Raw genomic sequence first — 17,078 nt, forward strand, 5'->3', positions numbered from 1 at the left:
ACTCCTGCGGCATCTCCCAGAACCTCCAAATTCTGCATAATCTGCACAACTTTCTGGTCCACATTTTTCTGCCAGCAGGATGAGAGAACTTTGCAGGGGAACACTGTGCTTGGGACCAAGCTAGAAAGAGAAAAGCCAAAGAGCTAAAGTAGGACTACGCATGGAAATAGGCATTACAGTCAGACAAACCACAACCAAGCACCAGAGGTACCAGAAGCTAGGCCTTTTAAAGGGAAAGGGAATCCATGCAATGGAAGTAGAATCAATAGAGGAATTGAGGAATGGTGTGGGAAGGGGATGGGCCAAGGTGTTTGGAAGCAGAAGCCAGAACAACTAAGCAATGCCCAAATGACAACTAACATCCACAACCTCCTCTTGACCTGCGGGATTCCTGCAGACATCAGGGGTGCCCATCAAACAGATTACCTGGCCTGAGCCCATTTTCCTGGCCAAGTGACCAATACTGTTTGATTCCCAGCTGGAGTCTCTCAAGGACTGGCAGATGGCATAAACCTTCCCAAGGGCATCCGGTGGCTATGTAGAAAGATCTGTTTACGTGACTAATGTTTGCAGAGTTTTCCAGTAACATTTCACTTTTACAGAACTGGTAGCACAGGGTTGCCAGCCTTTCTGTTTACTGTGGTGTGGATATCTTGTCTTCTTTTAAATTCCCATGAGTGGTTTGCTCCAAGCTCTGAATGTGCAAGAGAAATTTGCTTCTCTGACAGAACGAATGAAATCAAAAGATCTTTATCTCAAAATACTGCCATGTCCTTGTAAGCAGGTAGATTTTCCCTTTATATCAGCATTCCGTGACAGTGTGAGGGGGATTAGGAAGCTGTCCCTACTCTGGCACCTCTGCTGCTTAACAAGCATGTCAGGTTTCTGAAAAAATTAGTAAATTGGCAAAAAATTGCAACTGCTACAAAATTATAGACATTTGTTAATTTCTGGTCTTGCCTGAGACCAATGAATTCTCGAGTTTCAGAGGAGTCTAAAAATGAAGCAGATTGGAATTACAATGCAAGTGAAATTCAGAGGAAAAAAGATACTATGGAGATGCAAGGAACGTTCTGAGCCTTTTATAGAGATTGCTTGATCTCAAATTTACTGTTATCACTCTTTAAAAGACAATATATCATTATCATTTTAAGAAAAATCTCCCATCTTGTATTCTGTAACAATAAAAAAAGGAATGACAGACACAAAATGTTAGAAGCTGTGAAACATGAGATGATTTTGTTGCCAAAAAATCTGTGATGCAAAGGGGTCGCTACAGAGGAAGGCCACAATGCAGGTTCACACTGTCTAAAAATCAAGTTAATCAGTTGCTACACATGCATCTACAACTGGCCTTTGGGCAGTGTGATTCCCATCTCCCTTTTTCCGAGGTACTGCATTGAAATTTATTGCTACTAAGCTACCATTAAACCTGGAATAGGGCACAACCTCTTTGAATGTGGGCAATGGAACTGAACTGCCCAAAAAAGTTCCAAGGTGAGCTTCCGGCAGGGTGGCAGTTCCATGCAGTAGCCAGAGGATACAGATTCTGCATATGCCCTGAGACTGAGAGCACTAAAACTCTGAAAGATGCACTCCTGAATCCCAGTGTGTAATGACAAAATTTAAGAATAAGCAAAATGAGTATATTTTGCAGGTTTTGAATAACCTTTAGGGTGCAAAACAGGTTCTGTTCTCATTTAATCAGCTATTGATACAGGTATGGGAACACTCCAGCTGCTGTCAAGAACTTGGGGGCCCGGGCCACTTTCCAAGTATTTTCAGACATACATTTGGCAAAGCAATCTCTCTCTCAGATTATGATTGTCAGTTAATCTTTTCTCTACACCCCCTTCTTCTATTTTACCTCCCTCCTTTTTTTCATATGTAGATAACATTCAACACACATTTCTTTCTCTGTATCTGATATTACACAAGAGCAAAGCCTCTCCACCTTCGTTAAACAAAATTATTTCCTCTGATGGGTGGGCCACCTGGAACATAAAGTTATTTTAGCAGGAACTAATGTCATTTCTGGCAGGACAGCCAAGAGTATCCTCATTGGCACATCCTAGGTGGTAGTGCTGAACTCCCCAGCGGGGTGAAAGGCAGGGTGAGAAGCATTCTTGAGTCACACGGATCACAGATTAAATCCAATGACTGAAAAAAAGAAAAATACAAAGACCGGAATGTGTAAACAGTGAAGGGGAAAAAAAGTGGAAATAAGAATTAAACTTGAAGCCTTTTCATTAAAACTCTCTGGAAGGGTGTCACAGTGCAACACCAGCTTTATGGGCCTTTTCGTTGGCACTCTTTTACCCAGTAACTCAAGCATATATTTAATAAAACTCTTTATGTATCCTAATGGTAGTAACGTAATATTTGTGAGCCTAAATATATTCTCAGCAACGGCACCAGAGCTAGTCTTAGTACTACTAAAACTATTCAACAGGACTAGAATGCAGGGTGTCATGCCCTTCTTTTGCTAGCTACTACTGCCAACACCAGACATGCTAATGGATGCCCTTATTCTATTCAGTAACAATAGACACCACCGGTGCCAAGGGCAGCTTCCACTTTTGTGTCTGGTTTACACATCGCTGCGAAGCAGCTCAGGCACCACTACTAGCATGTATGTCCCTGCACTTCTGTGGTTTATTCATGATCACAAGTGTTTGTTGCAAAAGGAAACGTGCTTTACATGGGCTCTGGTTCGATATAAAATTGAATAGGAAAACTAAATCACCTGCAGACAGAAAGTTAGGGTTTTTCTTCAGTCAAAATACCAAGACATCTGGAGATCTTTATGACAAAACGTAGCATGATAAATCAGATCTCACCAGTATAGCTGTAAATATTACAAATCAGCAATGCAAGGCAGCTGTTCAACAGTTTTCTTGCAGGTAAGGGCAACTTGAAATGGATGTCTGAAATCTGAAGCAGTTATTAATACTGAACCTACATTTGGGTAGAAAACAGTAACACTTTAAATTGGGAATTAGAATTACAGAAGAAACATGAGTCCAAATCCAGAAGAGACACACAAAAGAGAAGCAGATAGTTTTCAATGGCCAGCATCTAAGGGGCTTAGCAGGACCAGAACAAACAATTTTTTGCACTTTGATTAAAAGGCTTATCGAAAAATTGCCATATTTTTCACAAAGGTGTCAAAGTAGAAAGATGAACTTTCAGCCTTAGCTCAATGTCATGCTGCAGTGCATAAGAAAAGAACAAACACAAGCTTACAAATGCAGTTTGTTCTCTGTATCATGAAAGCCTGGCAGAACTCCAATGCTGGAGTAATGCCAAACCAGCACACCAGTGTCTTTGATCTTCTAAAGCTCATGTTTTTCCTTTAGTGTTTAACATCTCAACTAATTTAAAATCAATGTACAAACGGCTTTCAGAAACAATTGTGAGCAGCCAAAGTCTCGACATTTCATAACTATTCAGGTCGTTGGCAACTGTCACAAGTGGAAACTTGGAAAGCTTCAGGCACGGAGCTGTCGGCAGCTCAAACACCCTCGCTGCCCTGCATGGCTGTGCGCTGCTGTTGGGAGCTTGCTGAACACCTGCATTCCCCCATGGGCACAGTATTTCGAGGCTTTCTACCTACAAAACTTTTATTTGTCTGAACCCACGATCTATCAGATCTGACACCAACCCATCGCGGCAGGGTGATTTTCTTCGTCAGACACCACAGAAATGCTCACTTCACTCCTTACACAGCACTGCTGCTCCTCGGGAACAGGCTGGGGGCAGCGGTGTGACACCCCTGAGGGATTTCTGCCCAATCTCCTGCAACTTCCACTCATCAATCACTAACCTCACTGCTTTTACGGTCTTCTTAGCCCGTTTTTAGCCCATTCTCATGGCATCTGCTACAGCTCCACTCTTGGCACTTGTGTTCCCCAGGATTCTGCCTAGGACTGCTTGTGACAGACCGGCTCCGGAAAGGAGACCAGAGAGAGATTTCAGCTGCATCGCCATGCCAGGCCCGGTTCACCGCCTCCTCAAGGCACTGCTCAACTTTGGCGACCGCCACCGCGGGCGAGCACGGCCCGGGCAGCCAGGGCGGCCCCTCACGGCCCCTCACGGCCCCTCACGGCCCCTCATGGCCCCTCATGGCCCCAGACCCGCGGCCCCTCGCGGCCCCTCGCGGCCCCTCACGGCCCCCGCTAGCCCCGCCCCCCGCTAGCCCCGCCCCCCGCCGCGCGCCAGAGCCCCACCGAGCGCCCCCTTGTCTGATGCAATTCGCTTCCCCCCTTGCTCTCGGCCTCGGGCCAATCACGGGCTCTGCCTCCCGTGACGTCACGCCCCCAGCCAATGAGCGAGAGCCACGATGGTAGAAATGCGGGCGGGGCGCAGCCGGCCGCGCTGGTGACGCCGGGCAGCGTGTGCGCCGTCCTCCCGTTCCGCTATGGCCGCGCTGCCCGGTGCCGCGGCCCCGCGGCTGCTCCTCATCCCCAGCAAAGCGGCCGAGGCTCCCGGCTCCGCGGCTGCCCGGCATCTCTCTGTTGTCCTGCCGGCAGGAGCCGACGCCGGCCTCCCGGGCATGGACACCACGCAGCCGGCCCGCAAGCGGCAGCGGCTCACGCATCTGAGCCCGGAGGAGAAGGCGCTGCGCAGGTGAGTGGGGGGCAGTGGTGGGTGGGAAGGCTCCGGCTTTCCCGTCGCGCTGATGGCCGCTCTGCCCCGCAGGAAGCTGAAGAACCGCGTGGCGGCCCAGAGTGCCCGCGACAGGAAGAAGGCGCGGATGACAGAGCTGGAGCAGCAGGTGGTGGAGCTGGAGGAGGAGGTAAGGGGCTGGGGGAGGTAAGGGGTTGGAGGAGGAGGACGTGGTAATGAGCGGTCTCCCTGCCTCACGGCTCTTTGCAGAACCAGAAGCTGCTGCGGGAAAACCAGCTCTTGCGGGAAAGGACGTGTAACCTCGTGCGGGAGAACCAGGAGCTCCGCTGCCGCCTGGGTTTAGATGCTCTGAAGACGGAGGAGGAGGAGGGTGACAAGTTCCAGGTGAGCCGCGCTGCTGCTGTGTCCGCCCCCTGCTCGGGCAGAGCTGGCCCGCTCCCTCCCGGGGTAACCTCGGTGCTGTCGGCACGGATATGCCGGAAATACCTTTGTCCTCCAAATGGAGGCTCTCCTGAAACTCAGCAGCTGCCAAGTCGAAATGGGTGCCACTCGTAGTGTGGGAGGTAGAAAGCTGACTAGTTCCAAGCTGGTTTAAGACAGTTTTATCTGCTTTTCTGTGTCTCGTTATAGAAGTGAAGTAGAAGCTGTTATAGTCACATAGGCGTGTCTCATGAGAACAGGAGTTGTGGTGGGGAGGGTGAGGCTCTCATTTCAAAGTGGCAAATAAAAGAAATACGCAAGTATATGGTAGGTTCAGTTAACTTTGGAAGTGGTCTTACCTTCAGGTTTCTACAGAACAAGTAAATAAAGAATTTAATGATGGAAACCTTTGCAGAAAAATTATGATCTTCAAGATTACGTTCTGTACTGCCTGCAAGAACATTTGCAGTGACTTGAGTTTTTTTGTCTTGGTACAGGTTGTGAAGGAATCCCAGGTGGATGAGATTAGATTGGTGACCGGGTCCGCTGAGTCCGCAGCACTCAGACTACGTGTTCCTCTGCAGCAGGTGCAGGCCCAGCAGTCACCATTTCTGATAGTTTCCACATGGATTCTGGTGGCAGTGACTCTTCAGACTCTGAGGTGAGCATCAAGTCCTATACAAACTGTCCATGAAATTTGGAACCACTGTAGGTTTAAGACTAGTGTTATAACTTCCTGATGTTAAATCATTTGATGATTTCCATTTATAGTTGGTTTGTTTTCCAAGTTTTGGAATGTCATACCTGTGGCTCAGAACAGCTGTTAGGCTGTATCCAGTGAGTACAGGAGTTCAACAACACCCACATGAAAAAACCCAGCCCCCACAGCTTTGGTCATGTGCAGGTCTGCCTAAGCCAGGTTTTGGTCTATGCTTTGTGTAGCTGGCAGGCACAGTGGTGTTTTTACTTGATGGGTACAAGATCTCAAGGAGCTTCTAATAGTGGCTGTGAATCTCAAATGCGTGTATGATGGACAAAGAATGAGTGTGCTCTGGAACAGACTGCCCAGGAGGGTGTGGAGTCTCCCTCACTGGACATAGTCAAGAACCGTCTGGGTGCAATACTGTGCCATGTGCTCTAGGATGACTCTGCTTGAGCAGGGAAGTTGGACCAGATGTGATCTAGTGTGGTCACTTCTGAGCTGGCAGATTCTGTGAATTTCTGCAAGATAAGTAATTGCCTTAACCATGTGTTTGTTCTTGGGAAAGCAACTGTAATTGCATTAGTGTATTTTAACTTCCACATGGGGTTTAACAGATGCTGTGTTTGGTGTTTGGCTGTAACAGTAATAAACTGTCCCTCTAAAATAGTATTTCATTTTGCAGTCTGATCTCCTATTGGGCTTTCTGGACAGTCTGGACCCAGAGATGTTTCTCAGATATGCTGATTCAGAGTCAACGTGCCTGGAAAAGCTGGAGGAAGAGATCTCTGGAGAAACAAATTCCATACCAACCGCCCTGTCTCCCTCTTTGGGGTCCCCATCAGCTAAGCTGGAAGCCATTAATGAACTCATAAGGTTTGATCACGTGTATACAAAACCCCTGGTAGTGGAGATTCCTGTTGAAATGGGCAACCAAACCAATATGCTAGTGAAAATTGAGAAAGAAAATCTCTCTTCATCTGACGACAAGGCTATCGCTGAGGTCCCAGTGTCTGTGAAGAAGGAACCTGTAGACAGCTTCATGCCTGAACTGGGCATTTCTCATCTGCTTTCTTCCTGTCATAATCTTGAAGCCTCAAGCTACTTGTTGGATGGCTGTAGTGACTCTGGGTATGAAGGATCCCTGTCGCCCTTCAGTGATACATCGTCTCCGCTTGGCACTGACCATGCGTGGGAGGATAGTTTTGCCAAGGAACTCTTTCCCCAGCTCATCAGTGTCTAACCTGGTAGTGTTAACTCCCCTTGGATAACTGTCCTGGCAAGATACCAGCATATGCCCCTTTGAGGGGTGTGTGTGGGGAAAATCAAGTCCATTCAGAAAAGTGTTGCTAATTTTTACCCATGCTAGTAGATGGCGTGATGGTATGAAAAAGCCTGGGGTGTTCTGTCCTGCCCTGGCTTCCCCCCAATCAGTGTTGGCTTAGGAGAGAGGCAGGTTTATTTCTCAGTAACTTGCTAACTCTGTATGAACCCGAAAATGTTTTGGTTTCAGGTTAAAATTTTAACACCAAAAACTTAAGTGGGATATTCATGTATTGACAACTGGGCTGAACCTTAATAATCTCTAAGTCTTACAGCTTCACTAAATGCTTCTTTTCCATTTGCTATGTAGAGTTGCTTTCTCCATTTAATATTTAACTGTATTGTTGCAATTAAAATGCAGTGCAGCTCACTGACGTTTTTGTGCCTCAGAACTCAGTGGGGAGGGGACAGTATCTGGGCCTTGGAGAATTTAAGTTTAGGTCTCTCGGTGTCTCATCCTGCCACAATGCATTGATGAGCAGTGCTCATATGGTGTCTGCAGCTGGAAGCTTCGGTTTCCTTTTGGGGGCACTGGATGTGATAGAGAGGTTTGTGTGAAGGCCAGAGCCACTAGAGCAAGACCTTCAGCCTCTATAAGGCAGGCAGGTGGCATGAGCTTCAAGTTTTGAGTATTCAGAAGTCATGGCAGTGGTGGCACTGTGGTGGCCAGCAATGCTGTCCAAAATGCTCAGTCTGAAGGGAGGTGGGTACGAGACAGGCATAGTGTGAAAAAGGTTGCAGATTCTGTGTTACCACTGGAAATCCTGAAGCATCAAATGAACTTGTCAGGAGCTAATTTCAAATACCACAGCACAACTCCTCATTGTCCATGTCCATTTGCTCCAGTATTACAATATTAAAATGACTTGGAGAGGCAGAAGAAACTGAAATTTTATATTGAAATTAAGGGAGCTGTTGCAGGTGTTGGTGCAGCTGTTCTTGGTTTCAGTACTATTTCATGTTTTGCATTCAATTTTGGCAAAAATAACTTGGGGCAGGAAAGGAAAGAAAACCAGAGGTGTTTCAGTCACTAATATTAAAGGTGATAGGACTGCTTTGGATTACAAGCTTGGGTAACCTAGTTTGTAATGAAGGATTCTATCGGAATAGTAGATAGAAGTAAAGATTACAGGTGTATAGTAAAACAAATTTAGATTGAAAATCCAAGCAGTTAGAGAATAAGTTGCTTTACTTTCAAGGTGGGGAACAGGGATGGCTGCAAGACTATCAAATAAATTGTTGCGAGTCCAGAAAACAAACAGAAGAGAGGATTTGATCTGTAGTTTTGCATTACTTTTTGTTAGCATTATTGGAACTTTGTATGACATTAAATTCCCTTCTTAAGTAGTGCAATACGTGAGTAAACATAGTAATTGATGGAAGTGGCTCTGTTTGGTACTGCAGTACTTGCAGGAAGTGTGTGTGTTCCTGAGAATTTGATGTTTGGGACTGAGTCTCTGCAGGTACAGCCTGTTCCTGGCTTCTCCCCAGGCACTTCACAGTGACCGTGTGCGGGGTGGAGTGTGAGGGCAGTGCCAGGGGTGAAGCAGATGATTCCTGGCAGGGTCTGTTCCCCGTGGCTCCCGAGCAGGGCCAGCCTGCCAGCAGCGGCCCCACCCGCAGCCCCCGCCCACCTTCCACGGGGCCCCAGCCCCTCGTGGCAACCACGAGCAAGCGATTTTCAACGGCTAAAAAAATCCAAGTGTGTTGTTATTAAGAAGTGTGTGTGTTATTAAGAAGTTAGTGTCCTTTCCATCACACTAGAACATGGGCTGTGTTACCATTTCAACGTTGTTAAGCACAGGAGACAAATGCTCAAGAACATGGTCTTTACACTGTTTTGCTTCCCCTTTTTCAACTTAACAGTTATATCCTGGCATGCTTTGTCCTGACTTACTACGAGCACTGGGGCCCAAGACAAGCTGTTAATATTTGAGATCTCTTCCACTAAAAACACAGAACTAGTTCTTGTTTGGCATCTAGAAGCCTAATACCATTCTGAATTCCAATAAGCACTAGTATTTTCCACTAGAATCATGTCCACTAAGTGCTACCAAGGCAGATTGAGGGGGGTTTTTAAATAAATGCACTACTGTGAACTTCCCCAGATTAAAGTGTGAGAATCTAAACTCTGAACTGTGGATCTGTAATCTGAGCTCTTCCTGTAGATGAGAGATGCCAAGTTAAACTAAAGCCAGGCAAAGCTGGGACAGCAGGGGAAGGGTAGCAGAGGGCAGCAGCTTTCATCATTGCAGCATGTTTCCTGCAGGCTACTGCTTTCCAGTTGCTCAGTCTCCTGGAGTCCTACTTGGCTCAGACACAGGGATCCAGATGCTGTGGTTCACATAAATGATCCATGACAGAAGCCATACATCTGCTCTAGCTAACTGATACAAGACACAGGGCCTGGAATAACTAAAAGTCCAGTTCCAAGCCCATACCAAAATAAATTCTGTACCTCACCACAGGGTTGGCCCCGTAACTGGGATACTCCTCCAGACCTTATGACCTCCCAGCCACACCCCCCTCACAACCGCCAGCCAGGAGAACCTTACACAATCTTACAGGGGCTGGCTTTCACACTGTTCCTTTCCTCTGCACTGAAGCACCATTACCCAAGGGACAATATAAGTAAGTCAATGTTTGGCCCTGCCTAGAAAAGACTGGTTTGTTTTTGTTTTTTTTTAATACAAATTGGAAGTGCTATTTTTTCTGTCCTAAAAGCAAAGGCAATGCTGGTCTACCACGCCAACCTTTTTTCCTTCAGCTGTTTCAAAAACTCTTGAACAGAAGATGGTAAACAGAAAAGCAAAGTGTTATACTCCAACAAAATTATTAAAATCTGAATTTGTTTTAAAACTCTCAAGTTTTTTTACAATTTAATAATACCTAGCTTGCTTAGTTCTGAATGATTTTATTCTGAAGTAAAATGAAAGATCTGAAAGCACAAACTACAGCAGCACTTCTTGGTACCCCTACTGCTTTGCCAGAGGCCTTTGGGTTGTGACAGAATTAAAACAACTCTTCCTTTCTGGCAGCTTCAGGTTTATTCTACCCAGCTGTTGCCTTCCCTTGTCCTGCTGAATACTGTGAAGGAAAAAAGGGACATGCCTTTGAGATGACATAGTTAAATTCAATCTCCTTAAGCCAGAAGAGTACTTTACTGTCCAGCTGAAGGACTGGACATGGGCTCCCAAGGTTTTTTCACTCTTACCAGGAATGAAACAGCCATCTAAAAAATATTTTAGAAAATTTATTGAAAACTGACATACAAAGGGTGATTTGGTCCCAAGAGAAGACAGACCAGAATCGCATCTTCTGTATTTCAAAATAAGGTTTCTCCTAATACTGCATCGCATCTGCCATCCCGTTTGTGAACAGCATTAATAAAAGTCTTTTAATGAAGACAACAACAAATGAAACTCACAAATACAGAAGTCTGTAAATGCCCACAGCTTGATCTCTCATCCAATCACCCTCTACAAGTGATTGCTGTAGTGAGGACCTTGCTCAGTGCTCCTGACAGGTGGTTCCCACTCTAGCCCACTCTTCCATCAGTTTAATCAACCCCACTGTCTCCTTTCACAAGGGCAGAAATGCGTTGTGAAAAAATGAAAGCAAATGTTTTCTGTCAAAGCAAAATTCTTAAGACAATTTTTCTCCATCTCATGGTCTTCGTCAATAGTGCACCACTATATTCTTGTTTTAGATAGCAGGTAACAGGTCAGTGATGCCCTATCGACACTGAATTAAGAGGAAGGACAACCTTTGGTACAAACCTAGCAGGAAAAAACGTGTGCTTAAAAGCCATCTACAACAATTTCTTATTCTGCAAATCTGATATGCAATCTGGTGGTTTTAAGAGGAAAACAACTGCATCATTTGATGTATTTAGGCCTCCTACAATTTTTTACATCTTCTGTTGCAATTTTAGTGTCACTGAGATGGTTTCATCACATTTTTGAAATTTTCCTTCTTTCTTTTCAGTTTATTTAGGATTCAGAGCTTTCACCTAAAATACTTCCAACCTTGAACTTCTACTATAATCCAGCAAGCTGAAAACCAGTTACTTACTTGGAGGCACCACGTTTTCTACCTGCAGTGACTACAGCCTTCTCCAAACTGTGTTGCTTTACACTCTACTCAGACACTGGAGTGAGTCAAAGGCTGTAGGTTTTAAGCACATTCAGCAGCTTAATAATACATAAGAAATTCTGCACAGTTCATGCGAGAGATTTATAGCAGACCCTGAAATGAAATTAGACATTATAACAAGATACACTGCACATGTTCTTCAACTTAATAAACCTTCCAGAATAAGTACAGGTGCATACTGGTTTCCAGAGTAATACCTAATGAAATGTTGGAGTGTTTTTAGTGAAGCTCTGAAATGTTTTATCAAGAGACAGGAAATTTCAGACAACCTTCAACAAAAGCAGCAAGATAAACAGGGTTTAACAAACAGGGGTATCTTCTGAACAACCAAAAGGAAATAAAGGATGACTGCAAAAAGAGAAGCTTGATTTTAAACTTTCAGCTATGGGTTATTCAACAGTAAGGAGTATCATCACAAAGATTATCTCAGCTGTGCAAAGGAAGAGTAGATTTTCTTATGTGAGCAGCTGCATTACTGTGTACTTGCTCCTTCATGTTAGCAAGATGTCAAAACCAGATTGGGATGTAGGACTCTGAACAGAACCTATTACTTGGAAAGGAATTTCTTAGGAAAAGCCTCAATTCAGGTATCTCTGAGAAAGCTCAAGGACTTACAAACAAAAGATAAAACGCTTCAACAAGTCAAAGAACCTCAAGCATAAGGAACTGCTGTGCACTGAGAAAAGGTACAAGCAATTGTGGATTCCTTTTCTTGGCACCCTGCTCAGGGGTAGAAAACTCTTTTGGCATACATCTGTATAAAAAAATGTGACACTACATTATTGGCACATACTGTGGCTTAAATTTTAAGTCTAGATTCTCTCAGAAAGAAGACAGGCATCTCCTTTACTTCACCACCAATGCCAGCAGTCTCAAAGGCTGGGACTCGGTTACAGACAATAATCAAGCATTTGACCCTCTTTATGGCAGCAAGCAGCTCCCTGGTATCTGATTTATTTACCATGTTTATCCAAATTAAAGGATGCCATTCACTTCATCAAAAGCTACACTGTCTTCAACTGACTTTCCGACTCAATGCATCAAAAGAATCTCAGCACAATGTAAAATGTGAATCTCTTTGCTGAGAACTACTTTTCTCCAGACTTTGCATTGTTTGGGGAGGACATTAAAAACCCACAAATAAAATTTAGAAGCCAATGAACCAAAGATGACTGAAGTGAGCAGGTATCCTGCAAGTTATAAGCACCGGATTTACTTTCTAAAAAGCGAAGACTAATGCTCAGCTGTAACATTCCTTCCCTACCACCCCACAGATTGTACAATTTCTACATTTGAGTTTACATCAAGTCCAAACATAAGATGGTGTGAAAAGCTGTACTACCAGAGGAATTGCTCTTCTATCCAATACTAGATTACTAGGTATTTCTTCCTTTACATACCCTTTTGTAATTCAAATTAAACCAAATGGCCAAGCATAGTATGTGCACCGGTCTTAATGGCTCAGTAAGAGAAAGGTGTGGCTTAAGCCACAGTTACATTCAGTATTTGGATTTTATACTTTACCAAGGGCAATTAAGAGGATATTTCACCATTAAGCAAGATGGAAAGCTACTTCCCTGTTCCAAAGGCCTCTAAATTACCTTTTCAGTAAAAGTAAGAATATTTAACAGATTGGAACACAGAAATCTTAAGAGTGTTTCCTGGCCAAACCATGTCCTTATGATGGTTAGTAAGAAAACAAAAACCAAATAATATAACTTCAGATTCACACATCAAACCAGAAAAAAAAAATAAAAAACCACCAACAATAAGCATCAGAAGCTCACCACTTCCAGTCTAAAATCTGGCATCTACAACTCCATTTCTTCTTCTGCACACCCAGATATTCCCAAACTAGCATATGGATCTGGAGACATGGCAGTCTGTTGCGATCCAGGGAACGTTTCAGTCTGTGGGTCAAAAGGAGCTCTTGGGGATGGCTGCTTAGCTTGACACCCTTCTGTACTTTGCTGCTTGAAGTTTTTAACAGAAACAGACTTCAGTTTATCTGTCATAAATTCAGGAAGAGGTTTCCAAAGCACCAGCTCCATAGAAGGACGGCTCCTAGAAAGGATGGAGTTTCAGTAAAATTTAAGTTCTCAAAGCACATCTATTAAATGCAGAAGACTTGTATCATCATCTTTTGAGCTAGCTTAGAACTGTATTCCAGAAAATATAAGCCTTTTTTTCCCCCCTATTAAATTTCCTCTTCCCTAACCAGTTCCATTATTTCTAGTTCTAACCCTGTATTTTCTCTCTTTTTTGCACCAAACTTGACCACTGTTGGTCACACTTCAGGACCTTCTCATTTTGAAAATTCATATACATAAAAACAAAACTTATAATGGTTCACTCAACAAATTTCAATCTGTAGAAATGAGGAGTACAAAACAGACACTTGATGACCACTACAGTTACACTTATTTCTTTTGTTACATTAGGACAGTTTTTCCCATTTTTAACCAGGTGAATGGTCTGTTATACAATGCTGGCTGCATCATGCAGTAATTAAGGACATCTCCATAAACATGAAACGAGGTCTCTCTTTTCATTTGCACATGTTAGCTACATAGCACCATGATTTCCTCCAAAACTTACATAGATTCTATTATTTTCTTTGTCAGGACTTCACCAAAATCCCTCTTCATCCCTTTTTTAAGGGTATCTGACAGGATAAGAGTGGGCAGATTGCTAACATTTCCATCAGCATGAACTTCCTCATCTTCATCAATTATCCTAGGAATGGAGGGGGAAGAGGGAGATAAACACTATTGAGCATACTGTTATCAGGCACATCCACTGCAGACTATAGTCACATCTACGTGCTCTGCTCTGTGCAGATCTCTGACCTAGGCTGGGTACCAGAAGCAGCAGGGCCATGTTAACACGAGCCTCTCTTGGGCCAAAATACCCTGAGAAGGACTCTTACCACAGAAGCCACTGGAGCAGCAATGCCACTTCTGGTACCTGAGCTAGCTTGGTTATCTCTGTTATCCCAGCCCTGTCAGTGCAGACATACACTGAGAGAAAATAAACAAATTCCCTCCAGGGCAAACTGTACCATTCAGTCACATTACACAGGTGAGTCTCAGCTATGCAGTAGCTTTACCTTCTCAATTCCCCATAACTGGGCTTTGAGAATGATTGCCAAGGTACTGAAAACAGTGCTTCACTTTTCACAACATTGCACCAGTTTCTGAGATTAAATTGGCACAAGTTGTTGAAGCGTTTAGAACAAATGGAAGCATCTCCTTTGGTTTTGGTAAACCTTTTATAGAAAATTTAGCAGAGTAGCTGGGAACAGGGAACAATCCTCCAAGGGGCCCAAGGCAGATATAAACAGATAATAGAGACATACTTCACTACTCTGATTTATCCATGAAAAAAATAACAGTCTAACAGCACCTTGCTTCTCCTCATGCATCATCTATGGAATAATTTACAAAACAATCTTGTTTTTCAATTCCTGTAACTTTTGGCTTTTCTTATCATCTGCAGTGGTCATTTTAGATATTTTGGAATACCAGCTCAACTGCAATCAACTGATACATACACATGCCATTCCCAGCACCCCATTACCCCACATCACACCACCAGCAAGAAGAATCTCAGCCTTACTGCATATGTGCAGAGACCTCTCTGGTTCATGCTACTCTCTACACTGACAAATTCACATCTATTTTAAGTATTAATCACAGAACAAGCTGCGGTTGATTGAAAAAAACTGAGCTCAAGTCTGAGCAGGTAACTGTTGGAATTTGAGCTCTGGATGCTCACAGAAGAGCACTAAATCCCATTATGGTGTATTAAAGCTGCACAATGACTGTGAGCAGGGTGCTATTTACTCAGCATCTCCTGCTCTAGCACCCTCAATTTCATTTCACATTATCAGCCTAAAGACTCACAGGACCATAGGCAGCCTAAAACGAAATCATTTGAACAGCAGGTTCACCTGAGATTTACAGCAGTGTTATCACACTGCTAAGGGCTAGATTTACCCCTAAATGCCCACCAAAAAAGGGAAAGCTCAGCAAAGCCAGGCTACTCAATCCCTGCATTTACCTGTCCTCAATTTCCTGAAGTTTCCTGCGAGCAACCTCGCATTGCTGTTCCCCCATTGTCTGATCCATTTCTTCACAGGGAATTTCTAACATGGCAGTTTCAGGACCGCTGCCACCATACTGACTTGCTACCTCCCCAGCTGCCTGCTGACCTGCACAAAGAATCCATTCTTCAGTGTTGGGATTCAAAGGGCAATTTTTGGCTCCTGTCAGTCTCTTCTTCCGCACAGGACAGCTAGGAAACAAAGTAAGTTTACAATTGTCAAAAAAGAAATGTGGCATTCTACAGGAACAAATGTTATACAAAACGTGTTTCAGCAGCTTTGACACACTATGGCAATGCAACCTCAACAAAGAAAATAAATGTACATTGCTCTTAGTAAAATGTGAGTACCTACTCAGGAGAATCAGTGCCACACAATTAATTAGGTAACAGAAATGCATTCGGGCTCATGTGCAATTCAAGGGAAGAGTTCCAAATGGAAACAATGATAGATTTCCTTCCTGTTTGTACTGTAGGTGAGATGTGCTCAAATCTTTTACAAAACAAAAAGCAAATCAGGATTTTTCAGGCTATAAAAGACAAATTAATTTACCCTTCTGCCTCTTCTTCTAGCTTATGCTTCTTTCCACATCGCACAGAGACACTACAAAAGAAAAACAGTTACTTAGCTTCAAATTGTATCTTCTGATTACACTGATATTTTCAAATATTTTCCTCCCTTTAAAAATTTCAGCTAAGATCAACAGTCACAGTATGTCACCAGCTCTGAAGGGAGTAAAAGTTTGGAACAATAAATGACCACTTTGTTCCAAAGGAAGTCAAAGGCGGCTGTAATTGCTCAGTTCTCTGAACTTCTTCCATGCTAATTTCTTCTCCTTTATGTTATTTATTTTTCCACAAGGGGCAAGACCAATTGTTGCTAAAATTCAAATGCTTCAAGAAACAACACATAATCCAGCTCGAGTCTCGTAATACACTGTATCACAGGGACATACTCAAATGTGATCAAAACTCAATGTCTTATAGAATAATTTAAGATTTTTGTGCTCACATATAAGAAAGATAAAAATTTACAAAAAAAACCCAAAAAGATACATGACTTTGAAAGTGTGCGAAGATGCTAGTACACTCGATCACCGTTCTTGCCTTTTAAAAGGCTCCTTTATCCCCCACCAGCCAGCTTCAAGGTCCTAAGACGAGTACAATTTAACCTCCCACCAGTGCAACACTGCTACAAGGAAACAATTTCCAGCCGCCTCGCAAAGCGCCCGCCGCGGTTTCCCGCTGCCGGTGCTCCGGCCGCGGCCCTGCGGGAACGGCTCCGGCACTTACTGGCTGCGGCTCCTGCTGAAGGAGCTCACCGGGGCCACCGTAAGCCCCTCGCTGTGGCTCCCGAGCGCGGCCAGGGAGGCCAGGTCGAAGCTGCTCTGCAGACAGAGACCGGAGGATCCATCGGCGCCGTCGTTTCCGATCCCTGCCATGACCATCCCGGGCGGCTGCAGACGGCCGTGGCTGCCGACTAAGGGCTGCGGGCCGTGGCGGTCCGGGGCAGCGGCCGGAGCCGCGGGGAGCTCCACGGCCGAGCCCGCCGGGATACCGTGGCAGGATCTGCCTAGCGCTGCCATTTCCTGCTGCGGGGCAGAAAGCACACATCAACGCCGCAATCCGCGCTGCGCGACGCGCCGGCCCTGCCCGAGAGCTCCCGCAGGAGCCACGCACGAAAGCCGGGCCGAGCCGGGCCCGCGGCTGCCGCCGCCGCTACAGCCCAGCTCCTTCCAGGCCTTTC

At 44.6% G+C, this 17,078-nt stretch overlaps 2 protein-coding genes and 1 long non-coding RNA gene across 4 annotated transcripts; 1 reads left to right on the forward strand and 2 right to left on the reverse strand.

The window, feature by feature from the left end:
* Positions 1–1,684: 1,684 nt before the first annotated feature.
* Positions 1,685–4,096, reverse strand: LOC121673248. Its single transcript, XR_006019165.1, has 2 exons — positions 2,747–4,096; positions 1,685–2,160 (listed from the first exon to the last, which is right to left on the reverse strand). It is a non-coding gene; the product is annotated as an uncharacterized LOC121673248 (long non-coding RNA).
* Positions 4,097–4,368: 272 nt separating this feature from the next.
* Positions 4,369–7,446, forward strand: LOC121673251. The gene is given in 6 exon segments (XM_042046410.1): positions 4,369–4,629; positions 4,702–4,798; positions 4,879–5,013; positions 5,547–5,600; positions 5,603–5,710; positions 6,435–7,446. Coding segments are annotated over 6 exon segments (1,161 nt in total). The 5' UTR covers positions 4,369–4,420; the 3' UTR covers positions 6,993–7,446.
* Positions 7,447–10,305: 2,859 nt separating this feature from the next.
* LOC121673252 (coiled-coil domain-containing protein 117-like) lies at positions 10,306–17,071 on the reverse strand. Of its 2 annotated transcripts, XM_042046411.1 has the most exons (5): positions 16,625–17,071; positions 15,885–15,935; positions 15,290–15,523; positions 13,826–13,963; positions 10,306–13,291 (listed from the first exon to the last, which is right to left on the reverse strand). In XM_042046411.1, the coding sequence occupies exons 1-5, from the start codon at positions 16,915–16,917 to the stop codon at positions 13,039–13,041; spliced, it is 969 nt and encodes a 322-aa protein (XP_041902345.1). In that variant the 5' UTR covers positions 16,918–17,071; the 3' UTR covers positions 10,306–13,038. The 2 variants fall into 2 exon arrangements, with proteins under 2 accessions (XP_041902345.1, XP_041902346.1); XM_042046412.1 differs by lacking the exon at positions 13,826–13,963.
* Positions 17,072–17,078: the final 7 nt, after the last annotated feature.

This window comes from Corvus kubaryi, unplaced genomic scaffold (genome assembly GCF_017639235.1).
Source record: "Corvus kubaryi isolate FWS band 111438036 unplaced genomic scaffold, C.kubaryi_AGA036_p1.0 65294, whole genome shotgun sequence".
Classification (NCBI taxonomy): domain Eukaryota; kingdom Metazoa; phylum Chordata; class Aves; order Passeriformes; family Corvidae; genus Corvus; species Corvus kubaryi.